At 38.3% G+C, this 27086-nt stretch overlaps 1 protein-coding gene across 4 annotated transcripts; it reads right to left on the bottom strand.

The window, feature by feature from the left end:
- Positions 1 to 279: 279 nt before the first annotated feature.
- Positions 280 to 26844, bottom strand: LOC100553420 (inner centromere protein). Of its 4 annotated transcripts, XM_062967484.1 has the most exons (19): positions 26689 to 26844; positions 22613 to 22757; positions 20692 to 20799; positions 18464 to 19185; positions 15129 to 15177; positions 14679 to 14712; positions 13131 to 13230; positions 11646 to 11697; positions 10514 to 10616; positions 10294 to 10431; positions 9280 to 9291; positions 6976 to 7085; positions 6777 to 6897; positions 5959 to 6081; positions 5162 to 5337; positions 4870 to 4984; positions 4366 to 4452; positions 1648 to 1795; positions 280 to 570 (listed from the first exon to the last, which is right to left on the bottom strand). In XM_062967484.1, exons 1-19 carry the CDS (start codon positions 26705 to 26707, stop codon positions 365 to 367), a joined length of 2568 nt encoding a protein of 855 aa, XP_062823554.1. In that variant the 5' UTR covers positions 26708 to 26844; the 3' UTR covers positions 280 to 364. The 4 variants fall into 4 exon arrangements, with proteins under 4 accessions (XP_062823554.1, XP_062823555.1, XP_062823556.1 ...); XM_062967485.1 differs by lacking the exon at positions 9280 to 9291; XM_062967487.1 differs by lacking the exon at positions 1648 to 1795 and having other exon boundaries at positions 407 to 570.
- Positions 26845 to 27086: the final 242 nt, after the last annotated feature.

Genomic DNA, 27086 nt, shown 5'->3' with positions numbered 1-27086 from the left:
ATTGGATATTTGCCCTAGTTTTTGATCTATCAAACTGTGCGAAGGATTACATTTGGAGATGCAACTGCTCCAAAGCTGTTCCATAAGACACCATGACTGAAGATTTGAACCTAATTTATCTCTACTAATCAGATACTCTTGTATACCATGAGGGCTGAATGAACTGAATTTGGGTCGTAATACTATTTTTAGTTACTCATCCCTGAAAATTAAACTGGACACAAGGCTCTTGTTCTCTTCCTCTCACAAATAAAGACAAAACATCATAGAAAACCTTAAGAGTTTCAAATAGAAAAAATTTTATTAACATTATAAGGTGAAACCAGTTGTACATGTTTAAAATATCAAACAGCTCTGAAATATATCACCATCTCTTGAAATTAGATGATACAGATTTGCCGCCTGGGAATGGTGGAGAGTTCCAAACTGCAGAACTGGTGCGTTTAAAATAGCGTGGTTTGCTCTTATAGAAGATTTCTTCCAGGTTTGGACTTTTCACAACACCAAATAACCTCCTGACATTAGATGGATTGTAATATTGGTGCATGACAGCTTGGGTCAGTTGATTTCCTAGGAGAAGACAACACAATATTACTAGCATTAGGAATTATTTATCTAAGATGCATGCTGTATTGTTTCAGAGCTCTTAAAAGGAGGCGGCACAAATTTGAAAGGAAGAATTAACTCTCTTTTCCCCAACCAGTTTAGAAAAAAAGTTTGTCCTTTCTCCCTCAAGTCGGTTTGACACAGAAGGCTGCAATGACAACCAAGACTGAAGTCACAAAGAATATGCAGGTTTGATTGAAAATGTTAGAGAATCATTGCTAGAAGCAAAGGAGAATATCTGTGCAGATTGAATTTAACAGATTTGGTCTGTAGGAGAAACAGACTTAATGAATTGTACTCTTTTCATATGTCCTGGAGTCAGGTGTATGAGATGAAAACACAATGTAACAATTCTTGCAATGCATTCAGATTTGGTCATTAAGAAGTGAACACATGCATGTATAACCCCCAAAGCCGTAATGCATGAATGAGCTACTTTCTAACCCTTTAAAAATTGTTTTGAACATTTTGAAAAAGAAAAAACCACTTTACCAATAGAACAAATTTCAAACACAATATATAAAATAAAATGTCTAATTTTCTAACCCATGACAAATATTACATGTTTATATATTCTTATATTAGCTAAGGTTGTAGTCTTTAGAATACCTTAAACAGAGCTAGAGGTCATGGTTATGAAGTTTCTGGGAGTTATCATCGAAAAGTACCTTATCTAAATTCTCATATTAAATTTCAGTAAATCCAGATTTTCTTCTAAGTAAGCATTGTTAAGACCAGATTTGGAGACTCATACATTTAAACATTAAAAATACTCTGGATCACACCGAACACTCATTTAACCCAAACATGGTTCCAGAAAGCTGTCAAGAACAAATGCCTTACCCAAAACTGTTTCTCCAGAACTGTCCCTCAGTGATATAATATACAGGGAGCCTACTTTGATTTCATGGTAAATGTCAGTTGGTAGACACATCCTATATGAATCTGTCTATCATCAGATTGTGGTTATTGCAGCAACAATAAAAATAGGGAAATGCTCTGCCACCATGCAAATGAGTACCAGATGAATTAAAAACTTACCAGAAGCCCATGCAGGGATTGGCTTGCGTGGCCGGCTTTCATCATCTGTTGAGTCATCACTATTCAAATCCATCCCATAATCGTCAATGTTAACCTTGGGGTGCTTGTGGCTCTGTGGTGTCATCTCATATGAATTACAAGGTGAGTTCTGGACAGAAAGGTACATTTGATTACTGTATTTAAGACCAGATAATCTTAGATAAGTTGTAGCAACATGGTAGAATCTCAAGCATGCTTCTGAGAGGTTCCATCATTTTTCAAACAATAAGTTACTTATTTTCTCTTCCAGTAAAGTTAGACTGACACCACCGCTACTTTCTTTTAAAAGGCAAATAAAGTATTTTCTATTCCAACAGGCATTTCATGAGTGACTATATAAGACACACCTTACACTTTGTGCTGGATATTGCTAATTTTTGTGCTTGTATGTGTGTGTGTTGAAAGATGTATCTTTCAATGTTCCAAGCATTCAAATCTGAGAAAAGCATACCTTCTTTTAGACTTTATACACAATCTTTATAGGTAGTCTGCTAGTGGCATTCTTGTTCCATAAGCCAATGACTACATGCATCTTGCCCCATTTTAATGACATTAATGGAATTAAGTTGATGTTTTTATTTTTGATACCTTTTTTGAAATATTTTTATTAGAGTGAAATTTTCCAAATAAATAAAATATAAAAACCCAAGTGCTTAGAAAAAAAGAAGAGAAAGGGAGAAAAAAAAGAGAAAAGAAAAACAAAAAAGAAAAGAAGTTGCTGAGTGTTACAAAAAAGCAGTGGTAATAACAATAAAAAATTAAAAAAGGATATACTTATTGACTTCCATCTACTTTATGGTGTTGGGTAAAAACTTTCCATAGTCCTGGTATATTTGATATTATTCCTTCGGGCATCCCTTTTCTTTAACCATTTCACTTAAGGAACAACTATTTTTCTTCTATCCTCATTCTTTCTTGTTTCAAATTAATATTTTCATCTTTTCATTTTTAAGTAGTCTTTGAACAATGATAGTTTATGCAAGGATAGTTTATGCCAAATTGTGGAGAGACAAAGAAGTACTGGCAATGGATCAATGGATTTTGAAAATAATGGAAATCATGAATATGGATAGGCTAACATATCTGCTATCAACAAATCAGAGAAAAGCAAAAACCCTAACAGATTGGCAATTGTTATTTTTGATACCTATTGCATAGAATCATAGAATAGTAGAGTTGGAAAAGACCTCATGGGCCATCCAGTCCACCCCCTGCCAAGAAGCAGGAAATCGCATTCAAAGCACCCCCGACAGATGGCCATCCAGCCTGTTTAAAAGCCTCCAAAGGAGGAGCCTCCACCACAGTCCGGGGCAGAGAGTTCCACTGCCAAACACTTCTCAGTCAGGAAGTTCCTCCTGATGTCCAGGTGGAATCTCATTTCCTATAGTTTGAAGCCATTGTTCCGCGTCCTAATCTGCAGTCTCTCTTTTCCCCAACCAGTTTAGAAAAAAAGTTTGTCCTTTTCCCCTCAAGTCGGTTTGACACAGAAGGCTGCAATGACAACCAAGACTGAAGTCACAAAGAATATGCAGGTTTGACTGAAAATGTTAGAGAATCATTGCTAGAAGCAAAGGAGAATATCTGTGCCGATTGAATTTAACAGATTTGGTCTGTAGGAGAAACAGACTTAATGAATTGTACTCTTTTCATATGTCCTGGAGTCAGGTGTATGAGATGAAAACACAATGTAACAATTCTTGCAATGCATTCAGATTTGGTTATTTTAAAATTTATATATTGTAATTTTATATTGTATTTAATTGCTTTTTAACTGATTTTATGTACTGTTGATTGATTTTGTATAGGCATCTAATTGTGCCAGGGTTGTAAGCCACCCTGAGTCCCTTCGGGTGAAAAGGGCGGGATATAAATATTGGAAATAAAATAAATAAATAAATATCAAATGCTGACTTGTGTTACTGAGGCCAGACACAGTGTAAAGAGAAACATACATTCACACACGCAACCGTAGGAGTGGGAAACATTGGCAGATATGGGGCCAGTTCTGAGAGACACACAGGATCAACAAACACAACCAAAATGTTTGGTTTTGTTTTTGAAAACTGCAACTCAAAGATCACTATTAGTTTTTGTTTTTTTAAAAGGGAAAACCTGAAAAGGAATTCTTTCAATCAAGCAAAATCTGTGCTTTGCCTTAGAGTGCAACTGCCTCTACTCGAGGCTTTCAGGAGCATTATTCTCCCTACAGGTGTTCACATATTACATTCAATACACAGACTGCAGATCTATATTTTCTACATATAATATTCAAGAGAATGGTCCTATGTTACACAGTACAAACATTTTCAGATATTTGCCAAAATCTCTGCTTTCATTCATTCCCACACAGATATAATAAAAATAAAGTGTTTATGTAGCGTTGCGAGAGAATGATCATATAGAAAAATGAATGCATGACATACATTTTCCATTTAGAAAAGTTTGTGCAGTGTTGTCCTTTACCACATGCATAGGGCACAACTCTTTCGAATCCTAAAGAGTTACTACAGGATATGGTGCGGTGTTTGAAGAAATGTGGAGGAACAGCAAAATAATTAGGTTACCTGTTTGTCTGCATAGCTCTCTGCCCTTGTATAGTACAGTACATATTCCTTCGCTGAACAAGTTCATAGGGTGATTATTTCTTCCAACTTCTGATGTCTGTTTTTCAGAACTCACCTGAATATCTACCGTCACATTCAGTTGTTTGCTAGCCGTCTTGGCCTCTGCTGCCTTTTGTTCCTCTTCTTGCTTCAATTGTTCTTTCTTTAAAAAGAGAAGGCGACACATTGCTAGTTAAAGGCACCAGCTCCAAGCTCAAAGGTGGTAAAGCAAAGGGCAAGAAGGCCAATTTTCTATTGACTGCAAGGATATCTTGCTTGAGAATTGTACAAAAAATGAAATCAGAAATTCTTTTCAGATCACTTTTGAGGCTGGGTTCTTTAAACCTTTGGCTTGTGATTTTACCAATTTTTTTTTGGGGGGGGGCGCGCACACACACACACACACACACACACACACACACACACACTCTGTATTCTAATTGATGTTTCAGGGACTGAGAGGCTAACACTCTCCCCTCAGTAGGCCTACATTTTCCTACCTGTTTTCCACAACTTTAACTTTCAATATGACAAATGAAAGCAAGCAAGACAATAACTCTGAGGCCGACAAGCATCTCACCCTTTTCCTTTCATTCTCCTCTTCCTCTTTTCTAAGACGCTCCTTCTCTTTCGCTGCTGCTATAACCTCTTTCTGCAAGCGTGTCACCTTCTCTTTCTCTTGTCGTTCATATTCCCTACAAACAGACAAGCTCCGTTACTATCTGAATTGAAAAGGAGGAATGCTTTAGGCAGAGTAACACCACCACATATAATCACACATTTCTGAGGCTTAATTCTTCAAAATAACGCATGCAATAGGGCCCAAGACATCATGAAATGAATGAAAGCCTTCTGGGCCCTTTTGTCCTTACCGTTGTGCCCGCAGCTTTTCCTGCTCCTTCTTCTTCTGCAGTTCTCTCTCAGCAGCCAGATTTTTCTCCCTCTCTAGTTCTGCCTGGCGCTGCTCTGCAGCCTTTCGTGCTTTCTCCTGCTCCTCCTCCTCTTTCCTCTTCTGCATTAACTCCCTGTGCCTACGTTCCTCCTCCTCCTACGAAAGAAGAGGTTACAATCCAAGTGGGCTTCATACAGCCTATATCCTAGCCAAGTGGCTCAAGACTAATCAGATGAAGGCCTGCACCAAATTTCCACAAGTCCACATAACATGTTTGTTACTTTCAGCTGTGAAAGGGAAACTTAAATATTCAGTATCCTCTTTCACCACAGAATCCTAAACATATTTATATAATTAAATCGAGAAAGACTGTTTTTCAAAAATTTGTCAAAATTGCCTGACCTTTCATGTCAAAGCTGAACTGAACCACAAGACATACATTTTCCCTGAAGAATCTTACAGGCTTAAAATAGCAATAAAGTTTAATCAAAGTTACTTAATATTTAATAAGCCTGAGAAGATTCATGGAATGTTTTTGCAAAACTTTGCTGATTGCAGTGGGCTTCTACAGCAAGTTACGAATCATGCAGCAATTCAACAGCAATTCCGAGCATTATTCACTATTGTTTAGAACTAATGGGATTTGTAGTCCCACAGCTAGAAGGCTGTATGAGTCTCAACTCTGCTCTACAAGAAAGTTTACTTTCTCCTTGGCCCCATCTCTGGAGAAAGCCACCATCCCATGCTCCAGTCTTGCCCAAACACTTTTCACCTTACCAGCTGCAGAGCTTTCTGTTTGCGGGCTTCTTCATCTTGTTTGCGCCGGGCTTCAATTTCCTCCAGCTTCTTAGCAGCCACTTTCTTCTTAACTTTGTCTTCTGCTAATTTTTCCTCTCGTACCTAGAATATTGATTTATTTACACCTACATCTTTCCTTAAAAGAGCTCAAGGCTTCTCTCCCCTTCCTTGTTTTTATCCTGATGACTACACTATAGGTTGGTCAATGGACAGGCAGCGATTAGTCTCACAGGGATATTGTTGCATGGCAGAATCTGGGTCTCCACAGAACTGGCACTTAAGTCATCATATCAGCCCGGCTCTTGGTTAGTCATCTCTTGGCAATTTATGAGGTACACTATCTTTCCTTATAGAATTCCCATTTCATTGAATTCTGTATATGCCTTTTTTATACCAGACTGAAAAATCTTAATAATTTTCAATAGCAAGACTACAATAGGCACTCCCCTTTGATGGGGTTTAGAAGCACAAGACCCTTGCAAAAGTGGGAATAAAGAAATCCACTATTCTATCTGAGAGATAGAATGACTCCCAGAGTGACTCTATGGTCAACTTTTGTCAGAGCTTGACAGTAGAATTGCATAAGAGAACATAGTTATCAAGTCCACAAATAATCAAATCTGAAAAAATTAAGCCTGCAAATATGGAGGACCAACGGTACTCATAGGTCTACTGCTCAAACAGATATTACCAACACAGGGAAAGAGTTCATTAAATTGGTAAGAGAATTGTATCCTGACATTTGGAATACAAGTCTTGATAATGTAATGTAGCCTTGTTGCTACATTCAGACTTACCTTCTCATTTTTCTCCTCATGTTGAGCCAGCTTTTGCTCAAGCCTCTTTTTCTTCTCCTCCTCCATCTGTTCTGCCCGCTCTCGAGCCTGTTGCACCTTGCGAAGGCGTTCTTCACGTTTCCTGAGGACACATTAAACTCTATTTAGAAATGGTATCCACGACAAACTAGAAAAGAAGCAAGTGGAAGCACTCACATACCGCCTCATCTCTTCTTGTTGCTTCCTCTTCTGTTCTTCCAGTTTCTGTTTTCGATATTTTTCAGCTTCTTCCTTTTTCCGAAGGTTTTCCAACCGTTGCTTTTCCTTTTCCTAGACAACATGAAACTCATTAGCACACATCGTAATAGGTGTGCTTGCTCCAATAGCTAAAAGGCAACCAATTCAGCTGCACTTCTAGTCAAGGAAAGAAGAGCTTTCCCTCCACTTCCCTGCTTTCCTTTGGGGCAAATCCATTTAACGGTGACATTGGCCATGATAACTAAAGTGGAACAGCGACCAGAAAGAATCCCAGTGTCAATGCAATGTTTTCCAAGAAGATGGCAATATGACAGATCAATGTGACCAATCTCAATCCCAGCACTGCCAACAGCAGCCACTACTATCAATTATTAATTAAAATATAAACACTACAATATCCTGAGACTTCTATCAGTCATGAAATATGAATCTTTTCTCATTTTCAAATAGGGTTGTGATGTAATATTGTGTTACAAGAGAGGGAGCTTGGAAATAACATGTCACAAGCACATAGAACTGCTATTTTTCCCATTGACAAGAGCATAACCAAGCCACATGTAAAAGCTACACAACAACTGGAAACAACTGGAAAGTCACTCCATTGGTGCAACAAGTAAGCTTCCAGTTACTTTTCAAAGGCATTTATTCCTAGAATTGTTACAAAATATTATCATTATTCTGTTTTTAATCTTTTAAAAGAGGCTAATGTTATGTCCTTCTCTTATCAGTCATAAAGCCACATTCTGCTAGCACCATCTTTACTTGTTCCAGTCCTATGAGCAATCAACAATGCATCATTGCAACAAATAATGTCTATGAATTAGTCTTCAAACAGCATAATTAGCAATGGAAGTGGATTGTTTTTAAAGTAACCTTTTCCAGGTGCTGGGGTAGGATGCACATTGGATTTTCATCTATTCAAAGCAACAGTAATTTCTAGATATGTACTTAAAGCATTGCTTTGTCACTTGAAAAAGATTATGTTCTGCCAACTGTCATCACAACACGTCTTTCCTAAATAGGAAACAAGTCTTGATAACTAATAAATAAATGAAATTTTCTGCCAAGATGCCACACATACACTAAGAAGCATGAAGGAGGAGGAAGAGAATGAAGTCTCAATGTTAGAAAGGTTTGTTTATTGTTTCCCCAATGAAGTTGAAGTAGCATGTGCAAGTACAAAGTACTGAGTGGCAACTAAAGAGAGATTTTCACAAATTGATTTGAATTTTAACTGGCCAACAAACTTACTGCAGAGGAACAAAACCTGGGCCAAATTAGGCATAGATCACCCCAGAGAAGTTTTATTTACTTAAAGAGACCAGTAAATTGGAAATCAATACCAGGTGTTACAGCCTTCTCTTTGGTCTGCGTTTTCAAATATATATACCGGTAAGTATCAACCAAATCTAGTAATGTGAGATGGGACATTGATCCATTAGTCCTTTTGAAGTAGGGATATTTTTCTTAAGCTTATTTTTCTGATCTCAAACCTGTCAACACACAAACACTAACATTTCTACTAGGGTCTATAAGCAAAATGATTTGATATAAAATGGAATAATCAATTAGTTTTCCCAGTAACTTGAATAACTTCCATGCCAGGGTTTTCTTTCTAACTAAGCAGACATCTGCTGAATACAACTGTTACATTGAGGAAGGAGTCTAACACACTTATTTTGGTGGAGAGAAAGTCTCACTGAAGTCTGTGGGACTTACTTCTAAGTAAGGATGCAGACTATGCACTTTTCAACATTATTTTCCTCCTCCTTTTTTGTATGTTTAGTTCAGGTAGAAACTGTTAGATGGGTTGATCTGGGCAGCTAAAAAGACTAGAATTAACTATGAACAGCTACATTATTAAAATAAAATGGGCAAGATCTAAAAAAGACAACAAAGCTCCTCGAAGCAATGTTCAATAATATTATAGTTTGTCTTTTGCACTTTGTTGCCTGTCTTGATCCTTCTAATCTAAATTAAATTAAGTGGGTAGTGTAAATAAACTGAAACATTGGATGAATGAAATGATAAATATGAATAATCACATTCTGAAATGAAATGCCCATGGTTCTTGTACAACATTGAGAAAACAGTGAAATGCCACTAGAAATTGTGCAAGTAGTCTACATTTTAGTAAGGTTTGTTGCAAAGGCCAGGCAGCCCCTTCAAAGAATGGATGTTGCTATGCATGTTAGGGATGCCATTGGATGACACACTGTTAATTATGTGCAAACACATCTAATCTAAGATCAATCTTGTTACTTACAACAAACCCTCCCTGTATGAAGAGAAAGTTATGATATAGTTAATACCTTTGAAAAGTGAATCGTATTGTTAACTCGATATCTATTGTTAACAATATGACCGAAATAGACTTGCATCTAGCATTCCACCCTATTGCCATAAAGCTTTGCTGGGTCAACTGTACCTTTACCTACACTTCATAAGACCTGTACTACCATTCTGTTAACCCAAGAAGCAGCAATGGACTTCACCACTTTCAAGAGACTTATGCTGGGATACTGAATACATAGTCTGCAAATTAAACAAACACGCCAGAATCTTAATGGTAAGATAAAATAGTTCAAATCAATGTGCATATTTTGATAATTTGGTCTTATAAATAGATAAAATATTAATAAAATTAATCAGTCCCTTTGCCTGTCTATTCTGTCACACTGTCTCATGCCAGCACTTAACATCATTCAGTCCCTTGGGTCCCTAAACCCAATCAAGTTTTTCTTTAAAAGGGCAAAACACAGTAATTTTGCATTTGTTTGCATACACCCCCAACCCTTTTCATTGATCTTTTTTAATATTAATGTAATGTTTTTAAACGTTAATATGAATTGTTTTTATTTAATCCTATTTTAAGCTTATTTGTATGTGTGAGGTATCAAATGGTTGCCATATGTAACCTTGCCTTGAGTCCCCTTTGGGGTGGAGAAGGCAGGGTATAAATGGGGTAAATAAATAAATAAATTTTAAATGAAACGGATGTAAAAATGCCTGTCAAGTCTGAAGACTTTTGCAAGATTATTAATGATGAAAAAACATAATAGTGAAAACAGAAAAAGAACATTGAGCTCCTGCTAGTTAGGTTTGGCATGTAGGGAAAACCCAGGCATTGTGGATTGGTCCTCCCATCCATACCAAGAATCCCCCTGACAATTTGCATATTTATTATTACTTTCTCCCCCTGCACTACACCTGAGCAGGTAAATTTTAGTTCAGAAGCTGCTCTTCCCCCCTTTCCACCTATAAAAAGATCTCATGTTACCTGGGGAGTGGTCCTTAAAGGAGTGTTTTGCTTGAGGAATGATTTTACTGTACAGCTTCGGCTCACAGAGCTTGGGGTTCCCATAAGCATTTGGTTCTTCTGCACTGTGTGCAAGAATGTCTTGAATGGCCGGACAACCTAAAGAGTACAAAATATAATCAGTCCTTGGGAAACCATTAATAAACTTAACATGTTCTCTAGGATACAATACTTGTCTCACCTTGCTGGCAAGGTAAGGAGACGGAACCTTTTTTCTTGGTGGAGAGAGCTTCTCTTGTTCATCCTCTAGATCACCAAGCGCTCTTTTATAACTTGCTTGTCTCCTGTAAATTTAGTTTTGTATATAAAAATTAACGGAGGACTCATTATACAGAACACACCAGTACAATATTCTATCATCGGTCCTCTTGAAAGCACCACGCATCTTCCATCCCTTGGCTTCTTTCTGAGTCCTTTAAGGGGCTTAAAAGAATCCTTAGGCAAGATGTCAGCTTTTGTGTGTGTGTGTGTGTGTGTGTCAGGAGCAACCGGAGTTGCTTCTGGAGTGAGAAAATTGGCCGTCTGCAAGGATGTTGCCCAGGGGACACCCTGATGTTTTTACCATCCTTGTGGGAGGCTTCTCTGGATTTGAACCTGGCAGCCTTCAGGTCAGCAACCCAACCAAGATGTCAGCTCAAGGATATATCTCGATTTCACTAAGGGCCCTTAGTGATAACCTACAATATCTGCTTTGAACTGGGTCCCCTTCCACACAGCTGAATAAAATCTCACATTATCTGCTTTGAGCAGGAATATATGGCATATGTGTAGTTCAAAGCCGATACTGTGGGATTTTCTGCCTTGATATTCTGGGTTATATGGCTGTGTGGAAGGGTCCTGGATTATCTGAGTCCACACTGCCATATCATCCAGTTCAATGTGGATTTTATACAGTTGTGTAGAAGGAGCCAAGTCTCCCTTACATAGAAGGGGATTCAAATCCATGAACCTAATTTGGCATTATCTCTTATTTGTAACCCAGCCTGAAAATTCTCCCTTCCTCAACTACAAAGAGGAATACTATTTTATGTTTTTTCCCATTCTTTTCTTTCCCTGTACCTCCATTCATCTTATTTTCCAACACTTTGAACCTGTGTATGACTGGGTCACTCTTTTTGTCACTCATGTGAGATAACAAGCAATGAAGCTTTGTTCCTGCTCCCAGTAACAAACAAATAGAAATGGTCTGGTAGTCTTACTCATAGGTGATGCACAGGCATATACACAAACAATAGATACAAGAGTAAATATACCAAGGTTAAGAAAAGAATACTGGTCATGAAGTTTGTCAAAAGACCCAACAGACAACATACCCAACGTTCTGGGATGGTTTTCGAATTTCTTCACTCTTTTCAGGGCTGCCCACTGCATAGAGAAAAGCAACTACAGTTACTGGTCACTGAACTATTTTATGTGATAAAAGCATGAGGTGAAAACTGTATCATCAAGACGATGAACATTTGTAATTACCAGGACAGATATGCTTATAATTTACTATTTTACAGAGGTTTTTAAAAAACTTATTTTAATCCCTTTACCTAAGTGTTTATAAGGCAAACAAAGAAAAGCAACTGGGCTACGATTACTTAAAAAAAAACCAGCAACACATTTTATGTTAGCAAACATTATAAAGGGAAAAACAGTTCATCCACTTCTGAAGATTCAGATCAATGCCATGTTTAGAAGATGCAATCCTAAAAACTGATTCACCCATAAATAGAATTGAATTTTGATTAAGTTACATATTCAAATATATGAGTTATGATTATGTATATGAAGGAAGTGAATAGGCTCAGTGCAGTTATTCCTCTATTATTTGGGTGGCATATACCATATTTTACCGCATTTGAAAGGCTGACATAAAGGAGAAGGAGAAGGCTTGTCTTCTGCTGCCCTGGAGACCAGGACTCAGAGCAATGAGTCTGAGAAAATTATAGGAAAGGAGATTCACCCATTAGGGTGAACTTCCTGACCAAGAGAACTGTCCAACAGTGGAACTCTCTTTCTCGGACTGTGGTAGAAGCTCCTCCCTTGGAAGCTTTTAAACAAGAGGCTGGATGGCCATCTGTCAAGCGTACTTTGAGTGCTCATTTCCTGCATGGCAGGGGATTGGACTAAATGGCCTATGTGGTCTCTTCCAACTCTGATTCTATAATATTTGCACCCCTTTTTGGGTCCCAAAATGGTTTTTTTCACCCTTTCCTTGCTTAATCAAGCACTGATATCTCCCCCCTTCTTCTTTGTCTCAGAGGTAAGACAGTTAAAAAAAAACAAATTGGGGAACCCAGGGCATCAATAGTCACACACTCACCTTTTCAGCCAGAAAAAAGGAATGAAAAGTATTACTATTTCCTAGTGAAACATGATAGTAGAGATTTTATTACATGTTTATCTATCTCTTTCTAGAATTCATAGCAGTCCACACTGATTTAAAAAGTTCTGCAAAAGTTTCAGCTGAGACAGCAACTGGCTCCATTTTACATAGTCAACTTCAAGAACAAGGTAAGTACTCAGTCAAGATTCTACAATTAAAGGCTACCAGTGGATTCCAATTCTCATCAGCAGCAGCCAGCTTGAATATAAATGTGGAATGATGAGAAATAGTACCTGATCAACATGTACAAGGCTGTGTATCCGCCATCTGTGTCCTAGCTGTGAACAACATGTATCCTTTCCCCTAACTATCAAACCAGCATCTTCTAGGAAATATCAAGCTTCCCCTTCCTTAAAGATGCTCTTTTAACTCAAGTTGTAGTTCTCCGTTACTCAGTGAACTCCATTATTCCTGATCCACTGACCCTTGTGTTCTCCTTTTTGCGGATCTTCTTGAGCCTGGAGATTTGCAGTCATGCTGGCCTTCTGTGAATTTGGTGTTGTCCTCATGGTTTCAATAGCATGCTGTAAGGCAAACACATTCTCAGCATAGCCCCATATAAAGTGAAACATAGTTAAACACAATCTTATGACAGATCAAAACTTGTTATAAAAACAATTTTACTCTTAAATTAAGAATGCAAGGAACCTTAAAAAAGAAAGAAATATTAAACACTCTTTCAGGAGAGTTTTCTAGTTTAGTTGTTTTGTCATATGATTATTTACTGCCCAAGAGCGGACGTAGTCTTCATGCTTGTTGAACTACAATTCCCAGAAGCCCAATCCAGCACAGTTTATTGAAGAGAACTTCTGATAGCTGTAATACTCAAATGCTGTATGACTCCCATACAGCAATTCTAGTGAACAGGACAAATGGCCTGTTAGGCTCAATGTAACCTGTGGATTTCAGGTATCGTCCCTGCTACTCAACCATAATTTTATTTATGTAGAATATTTGCCTGCCACCTTTAAAGAAGCAGCCTTTGACAGAAGAAACCTATGTGTATCAACTTAGAAATGAATCCTGTTCCAATAATGATCATAGAATCATACTTGGAAAAGACTAGTCAAACCTTTGCCATCTATTATTCTATGATTCTACGCAGCAAGACACAATCAAAGCACTCCCAACAGATGGCCACCCAGACTGTTAAAAACCCCCAGAGAAGGAGACTCCACTACACTCCGAGGCAGCATATTCCACTGCCAACCAGGTCAGGAAGTTCTTCATAATGTTTAGGCAGAATATTTTCCTGAATTTTGAATGAATTGCTCATGTCCTAGTCTCCAAAAGCAGCAGAAAACGACTTGCCACATCCTCAATGTGACAGCCTTTCAAATATTGAAAGGTGGCTAACATGTGCCCTTAGCCTTTTCTTCTCCAAGCTAAACATACCCAGCTTCCTAAACCACTCCATCATATTCTGAGAGTCCAAATGCTGCTGTTGAACAACTCTAACAAATTCTTTCTAATGTTTAGGTGGCGTGTTTTTCTCAATTTGAAACTGTTGCTCTGTGTCCAAGGATGCATAGAATGAATGGAATTTGATATGTTAACTGCCATTGTTCAATGCCACTGAATCTTGGGATTTGTAGTTTGGTGAGACAGCAGCACTCTTTGGCAGAGAAGAGGAAAGACTTTGCAACACTACAACTCCCATGATTCCATAGCATAGCCCGGGACAGATCCCTGTGGTACCACACTAGTCACTTCTTTCCAGGATGATGAGGAAGCATTGGGAAGCATTGTTTAGCCCACGTTTTACTGTTTCTTCATGAGAATATCATAGAGAACCTTGTCAAAGGCCTTACTGAAATCAAGTTATGCTATAGCCATAGAACTCCCTTCATCTACCAAGCTTGTAATTCTATTTTATTTTTAAAAAGATTAGATTAATCTGATTCTTCTAGGTAAGGAGGTACAATATAGAATTATATCTTTAGGCTTTACTTTACCTCTTTTCAGAACTTACCCCTTGAGAATCAGAAGAGGGATCTAGCTCTGACCTAGGGAGAAAAAACATAAGACATAAATATATAAATAAAACAGTACTATTTCCTTTTTATCATTCTGTCACTAAATACATTAACGCAATGAAATGAAGTGACCAGCGTTGTCAGCTAAACTCTTACCCACATTCTGTATTAGACTACACAAAGCCCTATAAAAGCTCAACAGCTGTCCTGTTTTCATGTGGGAATTTGGAACTCTCAGAAGTCAACGGATTACATTCAGCAGTGCACAAGCAGATGTTAGTTTATCCAACAGCACATTTCTTTAGCCCCCTCCCTCTTATAGCCCAGTGATTCTGCTTTTGCAGCTTGGGGAGTTGGCTTGAAAAGGCTGCAAAGAGGGGAGAACAATGTTGCCAGCAGTTTTATTGTAGACTTTAGATACAATCTGAAAATTTTAGTCAACTTACGTAGATTCGGTTGCTGTTTCCTCATCTTCTGAATGCACAGCTGCTGGGGCTATAGGTCAAGAAACATAAATATGTTCATTTCTATCATAGCCAGTGTGGTCCAACCGACGGGCCACATGCGGCCCACCAATTCATTTCTATTGGCCCTTGCCCTTTTTACTGGAAAAATATTTTAATTTAACATTTGGAAAAAAAATCGTTTACCCTTCTTACTGCTTTAAGTTTTTAAGAATTCGTTTACTTTCTGGAATGTTTCTGGCCTTCAAATTCCTATACTAAAGTTTGATTGGCCCTTGGGTAACTAAAGGTTGGACCACATTGGCCTATGCAAGAAAAACACAAGAAACTCATATGTGGAGTTTGCTTCCCAATGGTATCAAATCCAAATAAATTGGAAAATGAGTTACAGACTGCAGCACATTGTTGGCTAGGAGTGTAAAATGTTATGAACAGCTCAAAACTATGAGCATATATCAAATTACAATAGAGTCTCACCAGGCCTGTAGCGAGGGGGGGGGGGATTTAGGGGTTCCCCCCCCCCCGAAATTTTTCAGGTTATTAAAAAAAAATCTGGTTTACTCATGAATTTTAACTGGTTAACCAAATCCCCATGCTAAATCTATGAGACGCAAAACATTAAGAGTCCCCTCCAGGCACTATCTCCAGCAGATATTGACAGGTTTGTAGCGGGGGTGGGGGGTGCTAGGGGTTCACCCTCCCCAAATTTTCACCCCCCCCTGAAATTTTTTTCTGGCTACGGCCCTGAATCTCACTTATCCAACACTCGTTTATCCAACATTCTGGATTATCCAACGCATTTTTCAATACATCGTGATATTTTGGTGCTAAATTCGTAAATATAGTAATTACTACATAGCATTACTGTATGTTGAATTACTTTTACTGTCAAATTTGTTGTATAACACGAAGTTTTGGTGCTTAATTTGTAAAATCATAACCTAATTTAATGTTTAATAGGCTTTTCCTTAATATCTCCTTATTATCCATTTATTATTTATCCATTATTATTATTAATTTATTATTTATCCATTTACTTTGGATAAGCGAGACTACTATACAGGGCTTGGAAAAAGGAATTTATAGCAAAAGAATGCATATCCTCAGTATGTGGTTTTAATTCCTGTAAAATGTGTTCAGATGGATTTGGTACTTTTAGGAAACAACTCCACATATAGACTTATTTTTCCTTATCCATGTAGCAACCCAGACAGATGAGGGAGGAAGGGGGTGAATGAATGAGGCTAAGAAAAAGACCTTTAAAAGGCTACTCAAGAGAGGCGGACGCAGAAAAGGTTTCCTTTGAAAGGATAGAAAGGAAATAGAACAAAGGGAAATCAAATAAAGTAAAAGGGCAGAGCGGAGACTAGCCACAACATGCCAATAGAGAGAAGGCAGGGACAAAACTGAATTGGCAAGTAGGAGTATTCTGCCTACAGAAGCCCCTTCTACACTGTCATATAATCCAAATTATCAAATCCAATAATCTACATAAATTACTTTGAACTGGACTGTATTAGTCTACATTGCCAAATAATCCAGTTAAAAACAGATAATCTGGATTTTATATGGCAATGTAGAAGGGGCTAGAGCAGGGGTCCCCAAACTTTTTAAGCAGAGGGCCGGTCCACAATCCTTCAGACTGTTGAGGGGCCGAATTATCATTTGAAAAAAAAAATCCAAACAAATTCCTATGCACACTGCACATGTCTTCTTTGTAGTGCAACAACAACAACAACAACAAACGAACAATACAATATTTAAAAATGAAAACAATTTTAACCAACATAAACATATCAGGATTTCAATGGAAAGTGTGGACCTTCTACTGGCCAATGAGATAGTCAAGTTAATTAAGATTGTTGTTGTTGCTGTTGTGTGCCTTCAAGTCATGTCAGACTTTGGCCAAGCCTAAGTCTAAAATTAGTTATTTATTTATTGCATTTATTTACTACATTTATATCCCACCCTTCTCACCCCGAAGGGGACTCAGAGCAGCTATATGTACATACAATATATTATATTATTAGCTTAACACAATATTAGCATTATATATTACTATATTGAACTATACCACTATACTATTATATAATATGTAATATATAACAGATAATTAATATTATTATATGATATTACTATTAGTATTATATTGTATAACATAAGATTATTATCAATATTATATGTATATACAATATTTTATATTATTAAAACTGATATAAAAATATTATATTATAAAACTGAGGGCGGGGGCCAGGTAAATGACCTTGGAGGGCCTCATCCGGCCCCCGGGCCTTAGTTTGGGGACCCCTGGGCTAGAGTGACCTCACAGTTTTATGCCTCCAGAGAAGCAAGCAAATCAATCCAGTTTGGATGTTCTGTCCTCCCCAAAAGGGAAACAAAATGCTAATTTTCTAAATTTCCAACCAAAAAACCGATGGAAGTTAGGGAAACACAAAATAAACTAGTAACAGACTTAAACATTTGTTTTCTTGATCTGTAGAATCTTGATTACAACGCTAGTCACAATGCTTTTAAGCACAAAAAAGGTCCAATTGAAAGAAAAGAAAATATTTTCCAAGACTAGTGAATGGACACAACTCTACAATTAGAAAAAAAACCCAGCAACTTTCTTCCTAATTTACACACACATTATATCCATCACTTAGATTAAGACCTCTCTTCTTGAGAGAAATTTGAATGGAGCAAGCTGCAGTAGAAAATATGACTAAATTGTGATTATTCTAATTCTTTTTCTAGATGTAGTTCCCTATCTATTCTACTCTTTTCTGGACTTTTCTATAAATTATGTTCTCACTCTTTCCCTGTACACTTGATATAAAATCATTTAATAAAAATTATATATCACAAACTGTGATTATTCTGAAATCATAGATCAGTAGGTGGATTCCTATTTCAAAAAGACTTCTGTCCTCTAACACATCTTATCCTAATTCATGTTTCTTATTAGCACTCTAGAATATTAGAATGTGAATGCTGTGAAATCTAATGGTTCCCATTATGTTGCAGAATGCAGCAGCAAGTTAAATGCACACATTTCACTCAAACCTGCCAAAAATTAAGACTTTCTCTATTTATCAGGCCTCATTTTTTTCTACTTTTGAAAGTGCTTCAAAGACCTTGAACTGAGACAGATATTTTAACACGAGGATTCTCTTCCTTGAAAAATCCATGGTTACTTAAAACATAATAATAATAATTTCAGTTTCCCAACATTTTGATTCAACACATCAATGGACAGGCAGATAAAATAGAGGGAGCGAAGAAAAGTAATACTATCTCATGGTGTACAAACTTACAGCTTGGGTGCCCAGAAGCACTGGATGACTGCTGGGATGCTTTACGCTTCAACATAGATTTCTGGACAGCTCTTTTCCTTTTGGCACTTAGTGAGCACCGTGCAACCAAAGAGGTGCTGCATTTTAGGGATGGCCTACCCATTAGGCTTCGCCGCACTGACTGACGTTTTTCTTTTGGTACTCGGGGTGTCCATGGATCTTCACTGAGGTTCAACTTGACTTCCATATCAGAAGGTTGACAATTCTCTTGTTGTTGAGCACATGCAGTCTTCTCATCTGTGATGGGTTCTTTACTTTTAGTGGTTTTGGCAATTGACCCATTAGCAATTTTCAGCTTGGAAGCTCCTCGCCCCTCTTTTTTTATTTGTGCTTCAGGGGTATCTGGGATCACAATCAAAGAAACTCTGGACAGAGGTTGCTCTCTGTTTGTAGAGGTCTCTTGAGATGACAATGGGATGCTCAGTGAAACCTTCTTTTCCGGGGGTGGTGTTTTTTTAAAGTGCAATTCAGCACTGTGCCTCTCATTAGCACTAATTTCCACTAGTGCTATTCTCCCTTTAGCTAAAGGAACAGTAGCTTTCTGAACAGAATTTTCTGAGGTCCTGGCTGACCTGGCAGCACGAGACCTAGTCACACGGCAACAAGGTGATATATTCTCTGCAAAAATAGTCAGATCTCTTTCATGTTGCAGACTTGCCTGGTTACCATTTCTTTTTGATAATCTAATAAAAGGAAGACATTGTCAGAAAAATGATAGGGTACAAGTGTACTGAAAAGTAAAGCTAATAGATATTACGAGATAATAATAATAATAATAACAACAACAACTTTATTTATACCCCGCCACCATCTCCCCGTGGGGACTTGGGGCGGCTTACATGGTGCAAAGGCCCAAACAACATTGACAAAATAAACAACAATATAAATACAATTCATAGTATAAAAGATAAATACAGTAATACAGTATAAAACAAGAATACTAAAACAGTTGATAGTTATCAGTCAACCACCAGGCGCAGTTCTATCATCTACTTAGGTGGAGAAACTGGAGCAGCAATGCAAGAATAAAATAATGAGTTAAGTGCATAGATAATAAGGACCTAATAAAATACAGGATAGAATAATACCATCTGGGACTGATTATCTAATGACTGTCTAACCAAAGGCCAACTGAAACATCCAGGTCTTTAACTGTTTCCTGAAGGAAGAAAGCGAGGGAGCTAACCTAATCTCCCTGGTGAGGGATTTCCAGAGTCTGGAGGCCATGGCTGAGAAGGCCCCCCTCTTTCGTCCCCACCAGACCCAATTGTGAGGAAGATGGAAGTGAGAGGAGGGCCTCCCTGGAAGATCTTGGAGAAGTACCAACTTCTCTATTTATCTACATGAAGTTTTTGATACATTTTTCATTAATTGAACTGATAGATGTTTCAATATGAAACTTAACAAAATCCTGCTGTTGTCAGTCCCAACATGATAATGAACCCACAACCTCACACATTACACATCACTCGTAAATCTCACTATGATCAAAATGGGAAATTTTGTATAGACTTGAATGAGGCTTTCCATTACTGCCTTCTTCTGCACATGATATCTGATGCATGGAGAACTAAACTGGTAGTTTGTTAATGTCTGAAAGCTCTATACATGTAAAACAAGATATTTAAAGGACAGGCAGTTGCACCATTATCTTATATCACTGTTTCTTCTTTATTTCTTTTCTTTTCAGAAAAGATAGTAGATATATTGAAGAATTTTTAATTCACTGCAGACAGCAGGTAAGCTTCAAAACCCTTCTAAGGTCAAAGAAATTTCAGATAGATCAGAACCTGGAATTTTCAGTGTGCAGTTGAATCTTAATGGAGCATTAAGCTTTGGTATCCAAATAAATCTGTACAAAGTTTCCCAGTTGTTTTCAGAAGCACTGATTTGTGTGGGTAACTGATGTGGCCCCATCACATTTTTCCCCCAAAAGGAGTTTGCCATTACTTTCCTGAGGTTGAAAATGTGTTATTTGCCCAAGGGCACCTAGTGAGTTTCCACGAACAAGCGAAGATTCCAACTCTGGTTGTTCAAGAACCTTTTTTTTTTTTTTAACACTCAAGCATTACATGATGCCGGCTTTCTTCCAATCTCAATATTTTCCCCAAATGTCAACTTAGAATGTCAATTGTAAATTATCCCATCACTCATTGTCAACTTGACCTCCATATAATATTCCACCCTACCTCTTTTTGACAAACTGGTCGTGCTTAGCAGATGAAATACGACTCTTTTTCTGGCGATTTTTCTGTGATGGAGTTTTGGGCATCAGCAACTGTTTGCCATTGAAGCTGCTGCATAGACACATAAGAACATTAACAGTTGAAATCCCAGCCTGTTATTGCCTTTGCCCAGGCTGTTTAATGAACAAATAATCTATCACATGTTACAGATGGCTAAATTATTTCTTATTGAAAATCAATCCATGCATGAAATGTTGCAGGACTGAAAAGGCCAGAATCATGTGTCCTGGCTATTATTCTATGGTACAATATCTTCTGCAGATCAAGAGCCATGCTGACAGGGTTTTTTTTCCGTGTCAGGAGCAACCTGAGTAGCTTCTGGTTAAAATGACAGATATTACGCCGTCATTCTAAATCACCTTCAGGACAATCCTAGGCCATTGCTACAATTTTTAACACACTTCAGTAACAAAAGATGCATTTCAGATTTAGATATACAGTATTACAAAAACAAAGGGCCCACATACATGGACACTATAATGCATCTTGGAAATGGTTTTGCTGTGGAGGTTATTACATTGAAAGGTATGGAACTATTTTAAGCCCAGGAAGGTGAGTATGTTTCTGGCCTCAATTTGCTCATTGTGTGTGTGTTTGTGTGTGTTCCAAGTGCAGAGAAACATACTTACAAGCGCTCCATAGGCACAGGAGGTTATCCCTCCCTGGTCAAATAGCTCCGCTGCTAGCCAGGCATGCCTTTAAGGCATTTTTAAGTAACCCCTCACTCCAAATCCTACAAAGCATGTCAGCAAGACCAGGTGTCTACAATGCATCCTGTGGAACCAATTTTGCCCTGGAATGTGGAAAAATTGAAATCTTCTGCAGCGCAGTAAAGGGTTACCTCAGATTTTCCTGGGTGAAATGCAGGGGTTAAACCAATCATGGTGGATTGCTCCTCCATGCCATCCTGTGAATGGTCAGTGTGTAGATGAACCCAAAATATGTTTACCTATACTTATCTGTTTCCTGACCTGGGCAATGTACCCAAACTCATCTATAATTTGAGAAAGCTTTCTGCACATAGTCTAAGGCACTGCTTCTTAAACTGTGGCTCCCGGTCCCAAATGGGGTCCCTTTAGTTCAATGTTGGGGTACTGAAAAATTTGGAAACAATAAGTTTTCTGAACACCACATAGTAGCTATTTTTGACATTTACACAAATTTATTGTGCAGTGTTTACAGTGGACTATGCAGATGCGTCAGCTGTACTTCATAAAAAGGAAAATCAGCCTGTTTAGCAAACCTTACAAATGCTGATTTCTTATCAGTAAATGTTAGATTTTCATACTTATTTTATATATACCTATATACCCGGAGTCATGTAAAATTTATCAGGCAAAAGGGAGTATGAATGGAAAAGTTTAAGAAGCCCTGGTCTAAGGGACAGACATCTGGTGGCATTATACTTTGCATTTCTTCAGCCATCAGATATGATATTCATATTTCATAAAATTGAGCATATAAAAAAACATAACGTAAGATCACAACAGTCCTTAAAAAGGAGTGTCTTGATGAGGCCTCAGCCTTCAAATAAGCAATGTGAATAGAAAGTACCAACCAAAATATATAATTCCATGAAATATAATTAGAGGCTGCATAGCTAAACGTTTTAGGATTATGCCTCTAGACTGATTAAAAACAATTCAGTTACAAACCAGTCTGTTTTCTTATGACCACCAATACCAGTAAGAAAAATATTGATTTCAGTTAGTTACAATTTAGAAAGGATTTAGTTTCTCTGATTTAAAGCTAATATATCCAGGATGACAATCTTTCATTCAGTTTTGGAACAGTTAGTTTCAACACATATAAAGAACCAAATATTTGCTTTTGGCACCTTTCCCAGCATATTGTGAGATTTTACCTGCTGAACATCTTTTGCGCCTCTTCAAGAATCTCCTCCATCCACAAAAAGTCTGTCTTGTCAACATTATCAAGAAGTTGTCTCCATAGATTCTGCGATTCTTCTTCCAGCCTCATGAGGCTTACCATCTTCGGCATTGCTCGGTCTGCAAAAAACAAACAAAGAGGTTCTTCTTGCTCAAGTAACAGAAATACCTGATAATGTTGTCTAAGGTTTAGCAAAACAACCTTAAACAGACTAGATTGTGTTGAAACGAAATACTCAAGAATCAGGCAAGTGCCAGCAGCCTAACTTTAAATTAAAGTCAAATATAACTATTTTGAAAGTAGTGTGTGTCTGAAAGCGATAGGGCAGAGCTTTCTAAACATTTTGTTTTGGTGACACATTTTTTAGACATTCATCATTTTGCAACACGGTAAATCAGCTTTACTAGCATATTGGAGGTGTTAACCCAGGCATGGGCAAACTTCGGCCCTCCAGGTGTTTTGGACTTCAACTCCCACAATTCCTCACAGCCAGTAATGCCTGTGTTAACCAATTGGAGACATGGAAACATACATAAGTTGTAATAATGAAATGTCTGGGGATGCAACATATCTCATCAAACCTTTCATTTATATATTTAAAATACACAATTTATAAGATAGTAACATATATTTCCAATATTTTGTTATTTCCTGTAACATTGCTGTGGCATACGTGCACACTGCAGCCAACACATTAACATGTTGTGACACACAGTTTGGAAGCTCTGTTAGATAAGGCAACCTAGTCAGGAACCTAGGCCCCTTCTACACATATTATCTTCTTATCCCAGGTTATCTGACAATGGAGACTCATATAATCCAGTTTAAAGCAAATAATCTGAGATCAGATTCTGAGATACACAGATGGGGCCCTAATCATACATCTATTGCTGTAAGGATGAAGAATTCCCTACTGGCTATACTAGTTAACTCCAGAAATAAATGTAAAATATTGGTAGCATACAATGCCTTATATGATCAGCCCACAACATTTGCAGCTTTGACTTTTGAGGATTTATTATTCACAGATTTTATTCAAATGTTCTCTCAAGGAATTTCAAGGTTTTCCAGTGAGTCCTTGGCCCCTTCTACATTGCATATATAATCGAGATTATCTACTCAGAACTGGATTATATGGCAGTGTATAAGGAGCCTGTGGTCAACCTCCTTCAGTCACACTGGAGAATCCAGAAATTGCTAGAGAGGTGTTATCTTAGGTGTGTGTGTGTGTGTGTGTGTGTGTGTGTGTGTATATATATATATCTATAAAAAACCACTGTCTTTATTTGCAGTGTTTCACTTTTGCAGGGGCCCGGTGCTTCTAACCCTAGCAAATATAGAGGTCTGACTGCACATGCACAATCAAGGGCCAAGATATCACTACGTAGGAATACTTCTGGCTTGTCAATCTGTATTTTATCTGTGGATATTTCTTGCCTGTCTTTTAATAGTTTTGTTTCTAAAAAGCAGCTAAAAACCTTCCTGTTTGTGCAAGCTTTTGATGAAGACACTGAGCTGTAATGACAGGAAGGCTAACTTTTATCTGTCTTGTTGAGTAGCTTGCAATAATTGTATTAGATTAATGTTTTTAAATATGTATACTTATCTCTAAATTGTAAAATTGTTTTTATAGTTTGTGTTTTATATATGTACATTGTTTTATATTATTTTACACAATGTTGTGAGCCGCTTTAGGTCCCGTTTTAGGGAGAAAAGTGGGATACAAATAAATATGTATTATTATTATTGTTTTATTTTGCATTTTTAACCATCTTGTATCCCATTTCAAGGACAAGGAGATTATGACTGACAGATCCCAATACAATCTCCAGAAAAAAAGTATTATTGACTGTGCTAGAGTTTGTAGATATTCATTTGGCAGCAAGGAATTGAAGTGTCTTTTTCCTAATGGTACCCAACGTATGAAACAATCACCCCTCTTGTATACCACCAAGTCTCGGTGCTGGCTTACTTTTAGTATTTCTTGAAACAGATTTTTCATTTGCTTTTCTCCTAGCTATAAACTGTTGAGTATTTCCCCACTAATTGCATTATTGTATTTTCTTGGACTGCTTTATAATGTTATCGCAAATAATTTTTGACAGTAACCGCAACAGATTCCCAGATTTGAACTGCTGACTTTTCAATCAGCAAGTTCAGAAGCTCAGCTGTTTAATCCACTGTGCCACCAAGAGCTCCCAAAAGGTAAAGGTTTTCCCCTGGCATTCTAGTCATGTCCGACTCTGGGGGTTGGTGCTCATCTCCATTTCTGTGCCAAAGAGCCGGTGTTGTCCATAGACACCTCCAAAGTCATGTGGCAGGCATGACTGCATGGAGTGCTGTTACCTTCCCGCCAGAGCAGTACCTATTGATGTAGTCACATTTGCATGTTTTCGAACTGCTAGGTTTACAGAAGCTGGGGCTAACAGCAGGCACCCACCCCACTTCCCGGATATGAACCACCAACCTTTCGGTCAGCAGCGTCAGCCGCTTAGTGGTTTAACCCACTGCGCACTTCAGGGCTCCAAGTGCCCTTGGGGAAGCAATAATATAAAATTGAGCAGATTGAGGCCACAGCATCCCGTACAATGTAGCTTTTGTTGACGTTTATGCGGAATCTGATCCAACAACAAAGACACAGTAGCTTCACACAGATGAAAGAGGAAACATAAATTTACTTATTCAGCAGAATCAAAAACATAAACTTGTGGCATTACATCAAAAATAAATCCTGAAGAGCAACAAAATGAACAAAGTCCTTGCATGCATAACATAAACACAGAGAGCATGGCTTCTCCACCTCCCAAGGGAGAGAGCACCATGTATCTCAAAACACATCCAGTTATACTCCACTAGGTGTGGACCAAACTTACTGGCCTGAACAAGCACCTGCATATAATGACCACCAGAATGAGATTTTTTCGCTTAACACATATTCTATTCCAGTGGTTCTCAACCTGTGGGTCCCCAGGAAGCAAGTCAAGACTGGTTATTCAAGCAGGCATTTGGCGATTGACAAAAATATGGAAAAACACCCTGGATTGATACAATGGCCTAAATGTTTTGTGTTGTACCTGTGATTGCTATCACAGTTTTATAATTTTAATCATTTTTATTCCATAGTTTTAAATGTTGTTGTTTTAATCGTTTATGTTTACATATGTGAGGCATTTAATTTTGTTATTGATTATGCTGTGAACTGCTTTGAGTCCTCCCCTAGGGGTGAGAAAAGCGGTATATAAATGCAATACATAAATAAATACAACTCCCAGAAATCCCTGCCAGTTTACCAGCTGTTAGGATTTCTTAGAGTTGAAGGCCAAAACATCTGGGTACCCGAAGACTGAGAATCACTGATCCACCTTGGTGCTGATGCTTGCAAAACCTGACCCGTTTTCTTTATACCTTAACAGTTTTTTATACACTTGAGAATGCACAATTAAAATTTTAGAGAACAGATCCATGATTTATGCATAGACCTTAAAATGACAGAAGAACAAAATCCACAACTGTCAACAAATGGAGCACATTTCTTCCAACATTAACAAGTGATGAGGAAGTGAGTAAGGAGGGGTGCACTAACTGTAACACTCCTTGAATATGCCTTAAAGCAGGCATGGGCCAACTTGGGCCCTCCAAGTGTTTTGGACTCAAACTCCCACCATTCCTCACAGCCTCAGGCCCTTTCCTTAAGCGGCTGAGGGGGAAAAAGGAAAGGGCCTGAGGCTGTGAGGAATGGTGGGAGTTGGAGTCCAAAATACCTGGAGGGCCCAAGTTGGCCCATGCCTGCTTTAAAGTCTAACAACCACAATACGTTGAGCATCGCATATCCAAAACGTTGGGGGCAGAATGTTTTGATCATCAGGAAGCCAAGGAGTGGCTATCACATGCGGTACCGAACTGAATGAATTGCCCCGTGAAGATACCCCCCAAGGCACGCAAACACCCCAAAGTCCCAAACAACCCAGTTTTCCCATTCTGATTCGCTGTGCACAAAAGGAAGATGCGAGGCGGAGGCGGGCGACCCTTAAAGCCTTCCCTGGGACTCACCCCTTGGGTTCCCCGCCATTGCTGCTTTGCGGATCCAAGCCTACAGAGGCGAAATTTCCGCAGCCAACTGTTAACAGCGACCCGCGCTCTAAACGCCCGCAGCCCAGGCTTGTCGCCGTTGAAATATTTTTTTCAAACAACGTCACTCCCCGCGGTCCAATGAGCAGCGCGCGCCTCCACGACGGGGCCGGCTATTGGCTGAGACGCAGCTACCGAAGTAAAGCCCAGGAAGGGGCTGGGCTTAGGCGCAACGGAAGGAAGGGAAGTCTCGGGGTTACACTGGAGCAGGAATGAGTAAACTCCGGCCCTCCAGGTGTTTTGGATTTCAACTCCCGTGGGAGTTGAAGTCCAAAACACCTGGAGGGCCCATGCCTGCACTAGAGTTAAAAGCAAGTGTG

This window comes from Anolis carolinensis, chromosome 1, assembly GCF_035594765.1.
Source record: "Anolis carolinensis isolate JA03-04 chromosome 1, rAnoCar3.1.pri, whole genome shotgun sequence".
Classification (NCBI taxonomy): domain Eukaryota; kingdom Metazoa; phylum Chordata; class Lepidosauria; order Squamata; family Dactyloidae; genus Anolis; species Anolis carolinensis.
This window is presented reverse-complemented; position numbering and strand designations above follow the sequence as displayed.

Bases quoted from the DNA above. Each gene is read 5' to 3' on its own strand.
- LOC100553420 (XM_062967484.1), bottom strand. The intron at 20,800-22,612 runs GTAAAATCTCAC...GTGTCTATGCAG, and splicing joins GCGCAAAAGATGTTCAGCAG to CAGCTTCAATGGCAAACAGT. The intron at 10,432-10,513 runs GTGAGACAAGTA...TGTACTCTTTAG, and splicing joins CTCCTTACCTTGCCAGCAAG to GTTGTCCGGCCATTCAAGAC.